Raw genomic sequence first — 17,737 nt, forward strand, 5'->3', positions numbered from 1 at the left:
TTCGAATGGGTGCGACCCCGCTCGCAGACAGGTGAACCGCCCGAGCCCACTGCTCGGCCGGGAAGCCTTGGCTCGGACCCAATAAACAGACCTTCGCGAGCTGGAGTGGGACCCTGGCCCAGGAAACGGAACTGGTAGTGGGGACGAGAAACTTTAGGGGTAGACGCGGGGCCTTAAGGGAGGGTCTACCAGAGCTCGAGGGGCGGAGCTGAGGCTAAGCGGGCAGGGCTAAGGGCGGGACCTCGCAGAAATCTTCGGCTGCGCGCGCCACGTCTCCTTCGGCGAGCTAGGGGAGAAGCGAGGGGCGGGGCAGAGAAAAACCTAGCGGGGCGGGAGCTCTCTCTTCTCGCGAGAGCTGGAGACGGCAGCGGCAGTGGCGGCGGCGTGTCCCTGAGAGTAGCGTGGGGGCGGGGAGGAGAGGCGGCGGCGGCGGCGTAGGAGCTACGCCACACGGGGCCGGGGAGCTGGGAGCTGGATTGCAGAGCGGGGTCGTGGCGGCGGCGGTGAGAAGAGGGAGGCGGAGGAGGGGGTGCCATGGCGGGACAGCAGTTCCAGTACGATGACAGCGGGAACACCTTCTTCTACTTCCTCACCTCCTTCGTGGGGCTCATCGTGATTCCGGCCACATACTACCTCTGGCCCCGAGATCAGAATGCCGGTGAGTCCCGCCGGCAGCTGCCCGTGGACCCGCGCAGGCCCTGCCGGCCCCTCCGGGCCTGCCGCTCCGGCCCAGCCCAGCCCGCCGCGCTCGGGGTGATACCGCCCGCGCGGCCGGGCCTCGCGTCCAGGCGCCCGCCGCCCGCGGGGCCCGGGCTCGGTGGTGTTTCCCTGGGTGTCTCTCTGGGCTCCTCCCACCCCCTTCATTGTCCTCCTCAGGAGTTTCGCTATGCACCCTCTCCCCTATTGTTCTGGACGCTCCTTACAGCCGCGTCCTGCCCCTTTGTCTTCTCTGCCTCGGGTTTTATTGGTATTTTTCTTTATGGAGGGAGCAGGATGGGATCGCGAGGATGGGAATTGGAAGGTGAGAGAAGAGTTGGCAAAGGAAGAAGACAAGCGTGCAGGCTCCACTCTGAGCCGCCAAGCCACGGTCCTCTTTCCCCGACACCCCCGTTTCCTTGTTGCAGCTGTCGTTACAGATGTTTAGGGCACCATCTGAGTTGGATGGCATGTATAGGACTCCAGCTGAGCTCCCCAGCCGCCCCCCACCTCTCCGTGTCTTTCCCTCGTTGCCTTTTCATTTGTTCACTTACACTGTGGGGGTTGGAAGCAGTGATGTTATTCTCCTTAGCAAGAATTAGGTATTTCTCTATTTCCTTCTCTTCGAAGTTTCCTGTTTATGGCGTAAAAAGCGCAAGCATGAAGGAAGGATTAAGAAGGAAGGATTAAGTCTTGTAGGTAGATCGGTTGTGAGGTCGTTGGTCCATTTTCTTTCAGTTCTAAATTTGTTCACTTTGAACGACATCGGTTTAGAACACATAATTAAATAGATTCTTCTCAAGGCATTTTATGTTTAGGTAATGTTTGGATTCCATTTGGTGCACTCGTATTAGGACATATGGCAGGTGATATTCTTAAAGACTGATAGAACTGCAAGGCCTTATAATAGGTTGTTTATGGAGGTTGCTTATGGTGCGTTAACATTAACAGGTTTTGAGTATGAACATTTAGGGAAGGTTTTCTGTTTCTCAAGAGCTCTGGTAACTTGAATAAATAGACTCAAGTTGGGTGTGTTGGGGGTCTACGTTGTCCAGGTGATATACTCTACTTTGGGAACATTGTTACCCAGTGAAGCATTGAATCAACTCAGATCTTATTAAGCTTAAAGACTGATTCAGTGCTTTTGGCTGCTTACTGTTTCACAGGAAAATCAAATAAGTTCAAATATTAAAATATCATGTTGTATTATTCAAAATTACTACTACAGACCCACACACCCTTTATTCAAAATGCTTGAGGACAGATATACCACAGAATTTTTCAGATTTTAGAAAGATAATACCTGCTCTAATAAGCCATGTAAGGGTCTAAAATATCACTGATAGTCAAGCAAATTATTCCAACAGCAGAATATGACTTTTTAAGTGAGATGAATAAAGATTATAAATAGCCTCCTATCAATACAAGTCACCAAATTATTTTCCTGCAAACATGTAGGCATATGATGATTTTGAATTTCAGAGTTCTTATGGCAGTCTTGACTTTTCAGAGGTATCTTCTATATGAAAGCATAAAAAGATTTTCTTTGCCAGCAGTTATACAACCTTAAAGTTGAGTTTAATCTTTGTTTAGTTTTTTTTTTAAAGATAACACTTTTGGGGGCTTTCAGTTTTCAGGTTGATGGTTGTTTCAGTGTTGCTCTTTTGGAATTGTTGGGCCCGTGAGTCCATCAAAAAAGCATGGCGCCATTTCAGGTTTGCAAATCTTGGATTTGAAAAACAGAAGTAGCTTGGTCTTTGCATTGGCATATTTGAGATGTTAATTGAAGTCACTTTGTTAATATTACTACTGGAATCCCTTTTCTGTTATTGTTGTTTAGTCCCTAGAGTTGCTTCTGACTCTTTTGCTACCTCCATTGACTGTAGCCTGACAGACTCCTCTGTCCATGGGATTTCACAGGCAAGAATACTGGAATGAGTTGCCATTTCCTTCTCCAGGGGATCTTCCTGACCTAGGGATTGAACCTGTGTCTCCTGCATTGGTGGATGGATTCTTCACTGCTGAGCCACCTGGACAGCCCCATTTTGCCTTGACTTTTGTCTAATCTGTTGGGCTAAGCGTGCTTATAATTAATACCCCTTTTAGTAGTTGAAGGGTCCTGTTTATCTTACTCTCTTGGTTGTTTGCAAATTGGCTGAATAAGATGACTAAATACTTTTTCTGACCATTACGAAAAAGATGCTGTTTGAAATAATAATATGGAGGCTTTGGATTTCCTTAGAATAGTGGTTCTTAGCCCTGACTCCTTGTTAGAATCATTTGTAGGAACGTCTAAAAACACTTAGACCTGTCACCAGGTACTCTGATTTAATTGGTCTGGAGTGAGTGTGTGTATTGGTTTTTTACAAGGTTGTAAATTGTAGCTAGGTTGAGTTGCTAAGGTAGGTAGTCGTCTTTAGTTGGAATTTTCATTTCGGGAGGTGGCATATTTCTTTTGATATGGGCACTTTCATAAAAACAAAAATGTCTCTAATGTCTTAACCTTTTGGTTTTACCAAGCTAAGAAGTCCTTAGAGTAAAACAGTGCTATAAAATAATGTAGTTGAAAGCAGAATATTTTTGTTAGAGTAACTTTAATAGGTTTACAGTGATACTTGACAAGAGAAAATTAATACTGTAATTATTAGAAATTCAAATAATCCTGAGAGGACTTCTATTTTTTCCATAGGTTAAGGATTAGAGATCATTTGAATTGAGATAAAATGTATCATTACTTTTTCCCAAATTTGGGGGTGTTTTTTTGACTCCTTACTTTTCAAAACTAGTTTTGAAACCTGGGTCTGCCAATGACTGTGTTAATCTGAGGCAAGTGATTTAACTTCTCTATGTTTTAGTGTACTCATTTGTGAAATAGAGACAGTAGTTATGTTCCATAGAATTAAATTAATAAAATAGGTATATGTAAAGTGTTTAGAACAGTGTCTGGCACATATTGGGGCTGTTAGGGCCTGCTGTTTTTACTGGTTACTTGGACTTTCTGGAACAATTTGATTTGGTACACTCATGTACTCAGATTGTTTGAAAGGATTAATGAAACTTTTTAAAAGTTGCATTTCTTTATTCTTTGTTCCTTGCCTCTCAGATATGTGCAAGTGATTTAGCTCTCTGACTTGGGAATGTAAGAGTTCACTTTTAGTGCTTAGTAGTAAAGTGAAAAACTCGGAATTTGAAGTTAGAGGTTTTGGGTTTAAGTTCCAGCCTAGTCCCTGATTAGTTGTTTCTGAACTCTTATCCTCATTTTCTAGGGGTAGTAATAATAAACTGCCCTACTTACCAAGAAGTGATGATGAGAAGCAAAGAAATAAATGCATATAAACATGTTTGCTTTAAAACTAAATGCACTGTAGAAGTTTGTTCATTTTGCAAGTTATTTATAGAGCATAATGGGCTTCCCTGGTAGCTCAGTGGTGAAGGATCCACCTGCATTGCGGGAGACCTGGGTTTGATCCATGGGTTGGGAAGATCCCCTGGAGGAGGAGATGGCACCCTGCTCCAGTATTCTTGCCAGGAAAATCCCATGGATAGAGGAGCCTGGCGGGCTAGTCTGTAGGGTTGCAGAGTCAGACCCGACTAGAGTGACTGAGCACGCACATAGAGCATGTAAGACTTTGTGCTAGATGCTGCTTCCAGGTGATAGGTCAGGTTTTTAAGGGCTTATAGCTTTTTTCTTAATAAGTTACATATACTCAATGCAGAAAAGATCAAAGGGACAGAACAAAAATTGCTTGTAATTCTGTCACCCAAAAACAGGTAAAATATTTTGGTGTGGGCATCTCCTTTGAGATGACTTTAGATGTAGTCCCTTTTCTTATGGGGGAGATCCCACATCCCCTTCTAGTCTGAGACAGATGGTTGTAATCCTCATGTCAGGTGCTACAGCTGTTCATTGAATGTTTACTAGCCTCAAGGATGGGAAGTGCTGAATGCACTCACTATCACTTTGAGTTAGACTCAAGTGTTATCCCAATTTTATTAATGAGAAAATAGAGCCAAAGAAGAGCTAACCAACTTGCTTAAAGCCATATTGCTGCTAAGTGGGAGATTGGTTGTTGGACCCAAATTCATCTTGTGCCAAAGCTTCTCTTGCTAGCCACTACCTTGTACTCTGTCCGTAATTAGTATAACACATTATAATAAGTATTAAAATGAGAAGTGGAAAGCACTGTGTGCAAGGGAGTATATTTTATGAATGTTCGTATTCCGCTTAGAACATACAGCCTTCCTAAAATTTTAGATTTTGAAAGGGGTATTAGAGATCTGAAAAGTTTGACTCATTTTAAAATCAAGTCATTGTCTCTGTTCTGTCCAGACAGAAACGGTACCAGACATGAGCACAGACACATTTAAGTTCCACACAGTAGAGGAAACCAGCTGAAAACTTGGCAGTACAAATTTAGGTTTTATAAATATGGTGATAAACATTGGGATTAGTAAATGCATTACATAAATTGTTTTTATTTAAAGGTCACCTTATATTCTTGCTTGATCTTGGAGAACCTGAAAGACAAAGATAGGTTTATTTTCATATCAAATAAAACTTTCAGATGTTCGTTCCCTTAATTATACTTTTTGTTCAGAAATTAAGAAGTCCAGACAAATGTATCCAGGCTTCCCGGGTGGCTCAGTGGTAAAAAAATCTGCCTGCCAGTGCAGGAGATGCAGGTTCAGTCTCTGCATGGGGAAGATCCCTTGGAAAAGGAAATGGTTACCCACTCCAGTATTCTTGCCTGGAAAATCTGATGGACAGAGAGGCCTGGCGGGCTACAGTCCATGGGGTTGCAAAAGAGATGGACACCACTCAGCAACTAAGCAGCAACAACAACAAATGTATCCATATTGTACTTGGACTTCATTGAAAAAAAGTTTCCTTTTACCAGACTTTATTGATAATAAATATATTTATACCATCTCACCATCACATTGTTTGCTTGAAAGGAATTATTGTTCATTTTCTTAATAAGTGAAACTAAGTCTCCCTAGAGCCTGAGTTCCTCTGTAGAGTTTATGATTAACCTCTATCCAAAACTATTCCCTTCCTTGTCCTGCACCTATTCTTTTCAAGAGTGAAGAGTATCAAAGAAATGGGGGATTGAAACCAAGCAGGACCCTGCAGGGCCCTCCCAGGTACAAAAGCCCCTTGGTGTTCCCCATTTCTTGTTTGTAGAAAAAGACTTCAGTCTCCTGGGCCTTCCTTGAGATCCATAGAGCAGGCATAGGTAGTTACTGAAGTAGGGAAGTGAGTGAATGCAGAAACAAAGGAAAAGAAATTAAACAAGAAAAGTAATGACAGTAGTTCATGGGTAAAAATAGTGCTAGTTCGTCCTCAAGGAATATACAGAACAGTCTGAAGGATCTCTTGGAGTTGTTCTTTAGGAACTAAGACACACATCCCTGAGGTGACATTGGAAGGTTGATAGTTGAGATTCCTGAAACCACTCTACCTCACTACCAGCCAATCAGAAGAAAGTCGTGTATCCTGCAACCCCGAAGCCCCCAGAGGTTGCCTTTAAAAACCCTTGGAGTTTGGGTTGTGGAGTTTGGGTCTTTTGAGCATGAGCTGCCCCTACTCCTTGCTTGGCATCCGCAGTAAACACTGTAGTGTCCTTCACCACAACTAGCATCAGTAAATTGGCTTTGCTGTGGTAGGTAGGTGAACCCAAAGTTGGGTCTGGTAACATAAGGTGTTCCTTACATTTTGGAATTACATTTGTGTCAGTATGGATGAAGGAATTTTCTCATGTGTATTCCAGATGTTTTTTGCTATAGATTTCTGCCTGTTTAGTTAAATCTAGTAGTTATTGATTGAGCACTCACTGTTTACCTATATGAAAACAGCCGACAGTGCAAAGAGGCATGCAGTGTAAATATAGTCTTTTGTTAAAGTTTATAACCCGGATGGGGTGGGAGAATTAGGATTAGACAAATACAAATTAATATTAATATATCTAAAACACAACAAAGAAAATGTAAGAAAAGTGAAAATAAGTGCTATGGAAGTTAGCTGGATAAAGTATTTGCATCTAATTGGTGGTAGTTGTCAGTATTTAGAGGTGAGGAAAGTCTCTTTAGAGTTAGGTTGATTTTGACTGGACTATTAAAGGATGAGGGATTTCCCTGGTGGCTCAGTGGTAAAGAACCCTTCTGCCAGTGCAAAAGATGGGTGTTTGGATCCCTGCGCTAGGTAGAACCCCTGGAGAAGGAAATGGCAACCTACGTCAGTATACTTGCCTGGGAAATCCCATGGACAGAGGAACCTGGCGGGCTACAGTCCATGGGGTCACAAAACAAAAGAGAAAATTTGTAGTTTTACTGTCTTAAGTGTACAGTTCAGTAGCATTGATTAGGTTCACAATGCGGTACAACCATCACCAGTTTCCAAAATTTTTCATCACCTTAAATAAACTCTGCCTGTTGAGCAATAGCTTCTTATTGTCCCTTTCCTTTGGCCCCTGGTAAACTCCATATATATAGACAAAACTATATAAATTTGCCTTTTCTAGATATTTCATATAAGTGGAATCATCCAGTATTTGCCTTTTCATGTTTGGCTTATTTCATTTAGCATAATTTTTCTAGATTCATCCATGTTGTAGCATATATCAGAACATATTTCTTTTTATGGCTGAACAATATTCTGTTGTATGGATATAGCCACATTTTAACTCACTCATCTGTTGATGAACACTTGGGTTATTTCTGTTCTTTGTTGTGAGTAATACTGCAGTGAACATTGTATACAGATCTGTGAGTTCTTATTTTCAGTTCTTTTGAGTATATTCCTACGGGTGGAAATCCAGTTGTCCAAGCAGTATTTATTGAAGAGACTGTTCATTTTTCACTGAATGAACATAGTCTTTTCAAGAATCACTTGGCTATAGATGTGAGGGTAGTATCTGTTTTTTCGTGGGATGATTTATTGAGCATAGTTTACCAGTGAGGACCTCAGTATTAGAATACCTCTAGGCTGATAACTTCTTTTCCATCTGTACTTCTTCGGTGATCTCACCCAGTCTCATGACTTTAGTTATCATCTCTGTGGCTCATAAAAATTACATTTCCCAGATTTACATTTCCAGTCTAGAACTCTTCTTGAACTCTCCACATTTCTATTTGCGTATCTAATAGAGATCTTACTATGCAAAAAACCAATATGATTTCTGTCCATTCTCCCAACCTTCCTGACCTATGGTCTTTCCCATTTCAGTTAATCACGACTGTTTCTTCAACTGTTCTGGCCAGCAGTCTTGGAGTTTCTTTTGGCTTATCTCTGTCTTATGTGCCACTTCCAGATGTTAGTGTGTCCTGTTGGCTCTACTTTCAAATTACATCTAGTCTGACCATTTCTAATTGCTTTGCTACCATCACTGTCCTGTTTTAGAGCCTGGATTATTGTTAGCCTCCAGACTGGTCTCCTTGTTTCCACCCTTGCTCCTTGCAGTCTGTTCTCGAAATAGTAGCACAGTGATCCTTTTTTAACTGAAGCTGGCTCATGTCAGTCACTCTTGGACTCAGAACCCTTTAAGGCTCTCCCATCTCAATCTCAATAGAAAGTAAAGTCATGGAGTGGTCTGTGAAATCCTTCATGAACTTTTGGACCTCATTTCTTGCTCCTTTCTCTCTTGCTCCTTCCATTCTAGTCAGACCAGCTGCCCTGCTGTTCGTCGGGCACATGAGGCGTGCTTCTGTTGCGCCTTTATGGCTCTTGCTTCCTGTGCCTGGGATGCTTTTTCTCTAGATGGCCTGTTGTGATCTTCCTCATCTCTATTACGGCCTTGCTCAAATGCCACCTTCTCAGTGTTGCCTTCTTTGAGCACCTTATTTAAAATTGTTAAGTTTCTTTCTGCCTGCAAAAAAGCTCTTCCCTTTTTCTGTTTTATTTCTCTTCACAGCACTTACCATCTTCTAATATACCATAAAGTTTATTTAAATTTTTTACTGCTGTCTCCTGAACTGGAATGTATGGTCTGTGAGAGCTGGGACTTTTATATTGTTTTTTGATGTGTCCTCAGTGTCCAGAAAGATCTGGGCACACAGTAGGTACTTACCAATATGTACTTAATAAAGGACATTTAATAATGTTTTCTAGATAAAGGAATTCTGTACATTCTTTACAAATATTTATATAGTGCCTGTTATATTCTTGGCAGCTGGAAAGGGGAGGGGTGATTATGTATAAGAAAACAATGTCTGCTTCCAGGAGTTGAGTGCAGATTAATAAAAACTGACTTTATTACTGGCTGCTGAAGAATGGTGGTGCTATTCATGCAAACTGCTGAAAAAGAATGTATAGTCCTACTTCTTTTTTTAGAAGAGAGCTATATAAATGTTAAAAACTTTAAATTTAGTAATTCTACCTCTAGGACAGTGTTCTAAGGATATAGCTCTAAATACAGGACTAGAGAAAGATACTGTGATATTGTGGCTTAAATATATTTGGTCATCTGAATGACCAAATATGTACTTCTTATATACATTTATGTATAAGCTCCTCGCCCTTTCTCCAAACCCTGCTCTATGCATCTCTTCTATTTGTCTGTTCATGAGTTGTATCCTTTTATAATAAACTGGTAATCAGTTAAGTAAAATGTTTCTCTGTGTTCTGTGAGCTGCTTTAGCAAATTAAACCAAAGGAAGAGGTTGTTGAAATCCCCAGTCTATTATCTGGGCTAATGACTGGCATCTAAAGTAGGCAGGCTTGGCTGTACAGTCTTGGGGGACTGAACCCTCAACCCTACTGTCTGGGTAGATAGTGTCAGAGTTGAGTTGAATTCTTGGACACCTAACTGGTGTTCCAAGAATTGCTCATTGGAGGTGTGGAGACTTTCCCCACCCTCACTTTGGAAATTGCATCTCAAAGAACACCCTGTATGCCCATAATACCACAAAATTAGAAACAGTTTATATGTCTAATTATATAGGATGGTAGGTATATTATGATGTCTTAATTCATTTGGTTATTAGTAATCATTAAATATTGTTTACAAGTTTCTAAACATGGAGATATTTAGAAATTAAAAAATTAAAACTTTAACTTTATGTGTCTGTGTGTCTCCATTTGGACATTGGTACATTATACAGTGCTTTCCTTAAATTAGCTTTTGTATGTCCTGTTCTGCTGTCTGAGAAGCTCTCCCTTGGGCATCTGCTGCACTGGGAATAGTAGCAGATGTCATGTTTACTGCCGAGAAGAGGGTTTTGAGGGTCCTTGAGAGTCTTGATTGAGGCAGCCCCACAGCCCTTCAACTGAGGGAAGCATATTGTCCCTAGAAATTAGTTGCTGGAATTTCCTTGTTCACAGAAATCTTTCCTGAGTATGTACCATCCACCTTGTCAACTTTCCTTTCTTCCTGCTTCCCAGATGTTCTCCTAAAGAAGACTACAAAGGAAACATATTAAAATGTTATTAGTGATTATTATCTAGGTGTTGGAATGGTGAATGTTTTCTTCCTTCTGCTCTTATGTATATGCTGAATTTACTATATGGATTTATATTAATGTCTAAAAGCTTATTTAAAGAATCTATGGCCAGATTGGCTATGATCTTGAGGAAGACATTTTCAGTACCTCTTATGTCTATGGGCCCTTTTAGCTCAGTGAATTGTTTTTACTTTGGGGTATGTAGTGTTTAAGGTTCCAGTGGGATGTACATCCTTGTGTTTTAAGTTGCCTTTTTTTTTTTTTAAGCTATTATATCTTTAACAGTATTTGAGTTTTTCTATTTCTTTTTCTCTTGGTTTGTCTTAGAAGTAACCTTTGACTTGGGCTATTGATTATCACTTAAATAAAGGTGAAAAGAAAATTAGAGTGCTAATAGAGGATTGGATGAAGAGTAAAGCAGCTAACAGGGTGACTGTGTTGTTGTCTGATGACATGGCACGGCAGAGAGCGCCCTTTGGTAGGATCTTGGGGCATGCTAAGGAGACATAGCATCCTTCTCAGAGACACACTTGGAGCACACTATAGTTTGTTTAGATTTCTCCACTATCTTGCACCTCTAGTCCAGTTTAAGAAATGTAACTGAATCATTTCTGCAATTGAAACCTCCCATCTTTCCTTAGTATTATCTTCTGGTTTAGAGACAAATGGCTTATAAAAATGCCTGTGTCCTACAGATACAAGGGATGGATGTTTGTTTTTCCTTTGAATCTTGACACTTCCGTAGCAAATTGAACTAAAACAAGAAAAGAACTGGTTTACCATCCTCCCCTGCCTCTAATTTATGTGCTACCTTGCCTTGTCCCACACTCTTTAATACTGAAGTCCTTGCAGTTATTTTATTTGTAGTACTTTTTTTGGTCTGTAAACGTCTGTTTCACCAGACTTTCTACTAGAGGATCACCTCATTGGTTGTTTTTAGCCACTCCTTGTTCTTAAATTTTTTAACATTTTCTGTTTAGGAAATATAATCAGTTCTGGTTAACTTAATGAGAATAGGGACACAGTATATTTTAGCTGCTTTTAAGCATTGTCAAGGCAATCTAACTATTCTTTGATTAGGAAAGGCAGTTAAAATGATGAAGTGCACAGGACTGAATTTAAACCTGGGCATGAGTCCTATCTGTATTCTTTAGTGGTTATTTGCAGTTCCTTTGGTAACCATCTGTAACTTCAGGTAAGTTACTTAACCTCTCTGAAACCTCAGGTTTTTGTTTTGTTTTGAAATATAATCATACATATTGTTGTTGATTAGTCGCTAAGTCACATCCAATTCTTTGGGACCCTATGAACTGTAGGCTGCCAGACTCCTCTGTCTATGGGATTTCCCAAGCAAGAACACTGGAGTGGGTTGCCATTTCTTTCTCCAGGGGATCTTCCTTCTCCAGGGATCCGAACCCGTTGACACTGATCCACCAGGGAAGTCTCATGGGATATTTACAAGTTGCTTATAAGTGAAAGCACAATAGATATTTTAGGTTTAGTGATTTATCAATTTATAATATTTATGTTGCCTTGATAGCACACACAGACATGCAAACACATCCAGATAAAAGTAGTGTCAGAAATTTTAACATGTAAAAAAAAACTTCTGGATGTGTTAAACTTTCCTAATGTTCTTTGGCCATGTGTGCCAAAGCATTTAGAGGTGAAGTGTCTTGATGTCTTCAGTTTACTCTTAAAAAATAGGGGAGAGAGAGGGAAAGAAGGAACTAGAGATAAAGCCAAGAGTTGGAAAATATTAATAGTTGGTGAATTTAGGTGAAGGGTATTGTTCATTGTAATATTCTTTCAACTTTTCTGAAGGCTTGAAAATTTTCAATATAAAATTTGGGAAAAACAGTCATAGGGAATAAAACATTAATTTTAAGAAGGATGTGTCAGTAGTATAAGAAATGACTTACTAGGATAAAAATATATTACAATTAGGATAAAATTATGTGGGGGCGGTAGGATGAAGAGCTTGTTCATGAATTTCTGTAAATGGATGATTGTGGGTATGAAATTGCTGTGGTTTTCAGATTCCATTGGAACGTCTAAAAGCGATGAAACTTTTATTTTAAAATGTCAGCTTATGTTGGAAATGACATCTTTGGCACCTCTTCAAACATACAATGAATATTTTAGATGCCAAATTAGAACTCTATAAGAAGGTACATGATTTTAAATTCTTTTGTAATAAGCAGGCACACAGATTTGAAGATCACATCTGGCATTCTGCAGGACAGATGGATGTGACTGTTCTAGTGAAGGCATTGTATAGCTTATGAATCACAATCATAATAACCTATCCCCAAACCTGGACTATTCCTGTGAACATACAGACTTTATGATTGCTGAGAGCAGTCATCATATGTTGCTCTGTTGTTTTCTAAATCACGGAATTATTTGTGGCCTTGTAATTTCCCTTTTCTATAAATGTGAATAATTTCTTTAAAAAGTATAAGTTAATGATATTACTTAGGTAGTTTTTCCTGGCCGTGAAACTCGTAATTCTATAAACTAGAAGCTTATAAATGAATTTCTTTTTATTCTAAGTGTCTTTAAAAGAAACCATCTCGAAGGACTTCACTTTTTTTCCTTAGGACTTCACTTTTTTCCCTTTTCCATTATGGTTACAGGGTAGCGAATACAGTGCCCTGTGCTTTTACAATAGGACCTTGTTGTTTGTCCATTCTGTATTTAATAGTTTGCATCTGCTGGTCTCAAACTCCCAAGCCAACCCTCCTTGTGGAAAGATTTTACTTTTGATAGTTACTTTGACTTGAGGTCGTATAGAATTTTGGAATGTGTACTATGAATATTTAGTTGTGCTGGATGCCACCGTGTTATGTGTCAGCCAAACCCCATACTACTTATTGATTAAATATCCTCCTAAAAGGTTAGGATGTGAATTTTGGATTGAGAGTAAGAAGACAAGGTTCATGGACACATTGTGCAAGACTTTGGGGGCTGAAAACCATGTGTACTTTCTCTTGGACAGAAACATTGGGAGAATATCATTCCTTTGAATAGATCAAGCCATCTGGTTATTAAAGAGACTTCAGCATGTTCTTGTAACATGTTTCCTTGGTTTTAGGCTTAAAATGGGAGACTGTGGAGGCTTAATTTAATGAAATACAGATTTTAAAATCTCCAGTGGTGTTTTCAAAAGTGTCTATAATTTAACTGTGAAAATCAGGAAATTAACATTATTACCAAATAATTTTCAGACGTATTCAAGCTTTGTCACTTGTCTCAGTGATGTCCTTTTCAGATGATTTGTTTTAGAATCACACATCACATTTAGTTGACATGTTTCTTTCACGTCCTTCAGGCTGGAACAGTTCTTCAGTTTTTCCTTGACTTAAGATCTTAGGCCAGTTATTTTGTAGAATGGACCCAAAGTTCTGTTGTCTGATGTTTTCTCATGATTAAATTCAGGTTATATATCTTAGAGAAGAATTTCGCCAAACTAATTCTGTGTTCTTCTCTTTGCGTTCTATCAGATGGCATGTAATTGCATTTGTCTCATTGCTGGTGATGTTTACTGATCACCTGATTAAGATGGTGCCCGTCAGATTTTTTGTATTAGATTCTGATTGTTGCTATAACAAACCACAACCTCAGTGGCTTAAAATGATAGAAATTTATTCTTTTATAGTTCTGAAGGCCAGACTCGCCAGGCAGGTTTTACTTGGCTTGTCATGGTGTTGGCAGGGCAGGTTCTCTCTGGAGGATTTAGAATAGAATCTTAAGTTTTCCAGTTTTTGGAGACATCCTGTATTCTTTGGCTTGTGGCCTCTTCCTCAGTCTTCAAAGGATGTCACTCCAACCTCTGCTCCCATAGTCACATCTTTTCTTTGAACCTCCTGCTTCCTTGTTAGGACCTCTGTGATTGTATTGGGACCACTCAAATAATACAGAATAATCTTCCCATCTCGAGTGTTTAATTTAGTCACATCTGTGAAGTCCTCTATTTGCCATGTGAGACAATACATTCACTGGCTCTGGGAACTAGGATGTGGTAGACATCTTCAGGGGGAGCAGTTATTCAGCATATCACTTCCCCACTGTAAAATCATTCTCTTCCTTTTGTAATATTTTGTGGGGAGATACTTGGATCTCCGGTTCCTGTTAGTGGAGAGTGCTATTTGGAAATCAAGATCTGGGTGCTAGGTGTGTTCACTGCTACTGAGATGTCATTGTTCTAGGCTCACTTAGTCGAGTTAGGAAAGATGTATGTGTGTATGTGTATAGGTCTACATCTGTATTTCTATATTAAAAGATATTAGTTGATTCATACTGATACCTTCAGTTCCAGTCTTAATACCACAGAGTTCATTTCTTGTTTTCTAGTCATACATGTAACTCACTTCTCTGACATGAAAAACTGACTCCAGTTGTCCTTACTATATTAACTTACTTGATAAGTCTCCTTGCATATTACCATTCTCCCTTCTGCTACTACTCCTCCCCCTTCCTGAATCCCTCTTCCTCTTACCTGATTCTGGTAACTCTTGCCACATAGTGCTCTCATGGGGATTCTTTCCTCAAAGCATGGTGGTAACAGGGTAGGCGGACTTGTTAGATGACAGCTTTGGAGCATTCTATTATATGCAGAGTTCTTTTATTTACTTATCTGGTATCTTGTTTAAGGACTTTGGTTTTGTAGGTGTTTTTTTATTTTTCTTGCCATGCCACGTGGCCTTTGGGGATCTTAGGTCCCTGACCAGAGTTCAGACCTGTGCACCCAACAGTGGAAGTGCAGTCTTAACTACTGGACCACTAGGGAAGTCTCGTCGTTTTTTTTATATATTATGAAAAATGTTTTATTTGATATTAAACAGCTAATGATCTCAGTTTTGTTGGCAATATCCAAAGCATTGTAGTGAGGAGCCTGTTGAACATATGCCTTCCCTCCATCCGCCCTAATCAGGGTGTTGACCTGGGCCATGTCAGTGTTGTAGAGCTTCTTCATAGATGTGATACTTCGTCTTTGATATCCTTCATGAACACAAGTGTGTTGCTGTCTTCTGTCGTCTTCATGACCAACTCCCTGCTCAGGGGGAACTTGATGATCACATAATGATTAGTCTTATTGCTCTTCCAAGGGTAATTGGGCTGCCCTTGGCGTGTCGTGGGCCACCCAGAAGGTGGGTAATGTGATCTTCTCTCTTTCTGTGGCTGTGGATGCCTTTTAGCACTGCCTTCCTGGCCTTCCAAGCTTTCGTTTTTGGCTTTGGTGTGACATGGGCTTCTTTCTTTGCTCTATGTATGCCGTCTTCATGGAAAGGTAGATTTTTATTTTAAAACTTAATCTACAACTTTTTTAAACTTGGGAGACTTATTTAAACCAAGTGATTGTCGTGAGCTTAGTAAAACAGTATATGGTATGTTGTCTTTGGTTTAATTCCTTTTAAAATTGAATTGCAGATTTTTCCTGGGGACTAGAGTAATGCCTTTTGTTACAACTTTTAAATCTGTTTTAATTTCTTCTGAGTTTGTGTGACTTTTCTCATTTAACTTAATTATTTTTATGTTTGAAGAGTATCATTCCTGTTGGCTTCCTTAATAAAATGGGTGTTTCAACTATTTTGCACTTTTTGTTACTTTCTATAGCAGAAGGAGGAGAAGAGAATTTTCTTAGAAACTACTATGTAATTAAATATTTTGGGTTCAAGTCAGGTTTTAGGTTTTTCAATTAAAAGTTATAACTCACATGAAAAATGATTGCCTGGTAGTTGAATACAATTTTCCAGATAGATCACTTGTTCAAAGTGGTAGAAAATGGAAACTATCTTGTGAATTTTTCTTAAAACGTTAAGTAGAGAGTACTTTGAGGAGGGCATGGCAACCCACTCAGTATTCTTGCCTGGAGAATCCCCATGGACAGAGGAGCTTGGCGGGCTGCAGTCCATGGGGTTGCAAAGAGTCAGAGACGACTGAGCAGCTAAGCACAGCACAGCACAGAGAGTACTTTCATGTTCCAGTGAAGTATTAGCATGATAATGAAGGTTAGTATGGTTTTAACTCTAATTTTGCCTTCACTGTGAAAATGGTTTAACTTATCCCCTTATTTTTCTTTTTGTTTTTTGACAGAGCAAAATCGATTAAAGAATATCAGAAAAGTATATGGAAGATGTATGTGGTACCGTTTACGGTTATTAAAGCCCCAGCCAAATATTATTCCTACAGTAAAGTAAGTAATTGGTTTCAATTAAAAGCAAAACAAAACATGATTTGTGTTTACTCTTTGCTAGGTATCATATGAAATAGGGGTATAATGATGAATGGGCTTTCCAGGTGGCACTGTGGTGAGGAATCCTGCCAATGCAAGAGACACAAGGGAGCCAGGTTCAATCCTTGGTTGGAAATTGCCTGGAGTAGGAAATGGTACCTCACTCCAGTATTCTTGCCTGGGGAATCCCATGGGCAGAGAGGCCTGGTGGGCTACAGTCCATAGGGTCGCAAAGAGTCGGACATGACTGAGCACATGATGATGAATAAAATCTGTGTCTGAAAAGAAATTGTAACCTTAGTAGGAGTAAGATGTAATTAGTAAATTTGAGAACAGTCTGAACTGAGTGGTTTAGAAGTTCAAAAGAGAGAGAGGGTACTTCTGACTAGAGGGAGGGGAGAAAGAGAAGTCAAATTTTGAAGGAAGATCTTATATATCTTGTGTCAGGATTTGAATTTTGTCTCAAAGACTATGGAGGAATCTTTAAAAGATTATCAAAAGCATGGAGGTGACATAGTCACGTTTGCATTTCAGAGTGATTGAAGTTTGTTGATGCATACTGTGTGCCAGGTGCTATACTAGGATTTTGTATGTTACTCGTTAGTTTTATATAAAGTTTTAGGTAGATGTTTTTGCTTTTTCTCAAATGAGGAAACTGAGACTAAGAAGATGAGGAAACTTGACCAGTGGTAGAGTGAGGATCTGGTTACCCTTTAATTTTGCAGGGCCATCTACTTAAATTGGCCATTAGCATGTTTAATCAGAGTAGATGTCTTTGATTTTTCAAGGCTTTGTTGGTTAGCACCTAGGCTTTGGATCTTCACCCTAAGTCATCAGTTTAGAGGTAACATGAAACTGAGGGGAAGTGAAAGAGCTGCCATTAGTGAAGGACTGCTGCTGCTGCTGCTGCTAAGTCACTTCAGTCGTGTCTGACTCTATGCGACCCCATAGATGGCAGCCCGCCAGGCTCCCCCGTCCCTGGGATTCTCCAGGCAAGAACACTGGAGTGGGCTGTCATTTCCTTCTTCAGTGCATGAAAGTGAAAAGTGAAAGGGAAGTTGCTCAGTCGTGTCCGATTCAGCGACCCCATGGACTGCAGCCCACCAGGCTCCTCCGTCCATGGGATTTTCCAGGCAAGAGTGCTGGAGTGGGGTACCGTTGCCTTCTCTGAAGGACTGTACCCTGTGAATTACCTACATATACTTATCTAGTAGATAGGAGGGCAAGACCTGGCAGAAGAAATTAGTAAAAGTAGAACCAGTTATTTTTAAATCTTGGTTTAAATGATGATAGTTTTCAACATATGTGTATTACTTAAGGAGACTTAAATAGTTTTCTTTGCAAGATTTTACTTTGCCTAGGTTT

The 17,737-nt window shown here is 40.0% G+C and overlaps 1 protein-coding gene across 1 annotated transcript in view; it reads left to right on the forward strand.

Annotated features, from left to right (window-relative positions):
- Positions 1-407: 407 nt before the first annotated feature.
- Positions 408-17,737, forward strand: part of SEC63 (SEC63 homolog, protein translocation regulator) — a 64,583-nt gene continuing 47,253 nt past the window's right edge. Inside the window, exons 1-2 of the mRNA XM_027972390.3 lie at positions 408-658; positions 16,234-16,333. Coding sequence (XP_027828191.1) covers positions 535-658; positions 16,234-16,333 — 224 coding nt within the window. The 5' untranslated portion in view covers positions 408-534. The remainder of the gene's footprint in view (positions 659-16,233; positions 16,334-17,737) is intronic.

This window comes from Ovis aries, chromosome 8 (assembly GCF_016772045.2).
Source record: "Ovis aries strain OAR_USU_Benz2616 breed Rambouillet chromosome 8, ARS-UI_Ramb_v3.0, whole genome shotgun sequence".
Taxonomy (NCBI): domain Eukaryota; kingdom Metazoa; phylum Chordata; class Mammalia; order Artiodactyla; family Bovidae; genus Ovis; species Ovis aries.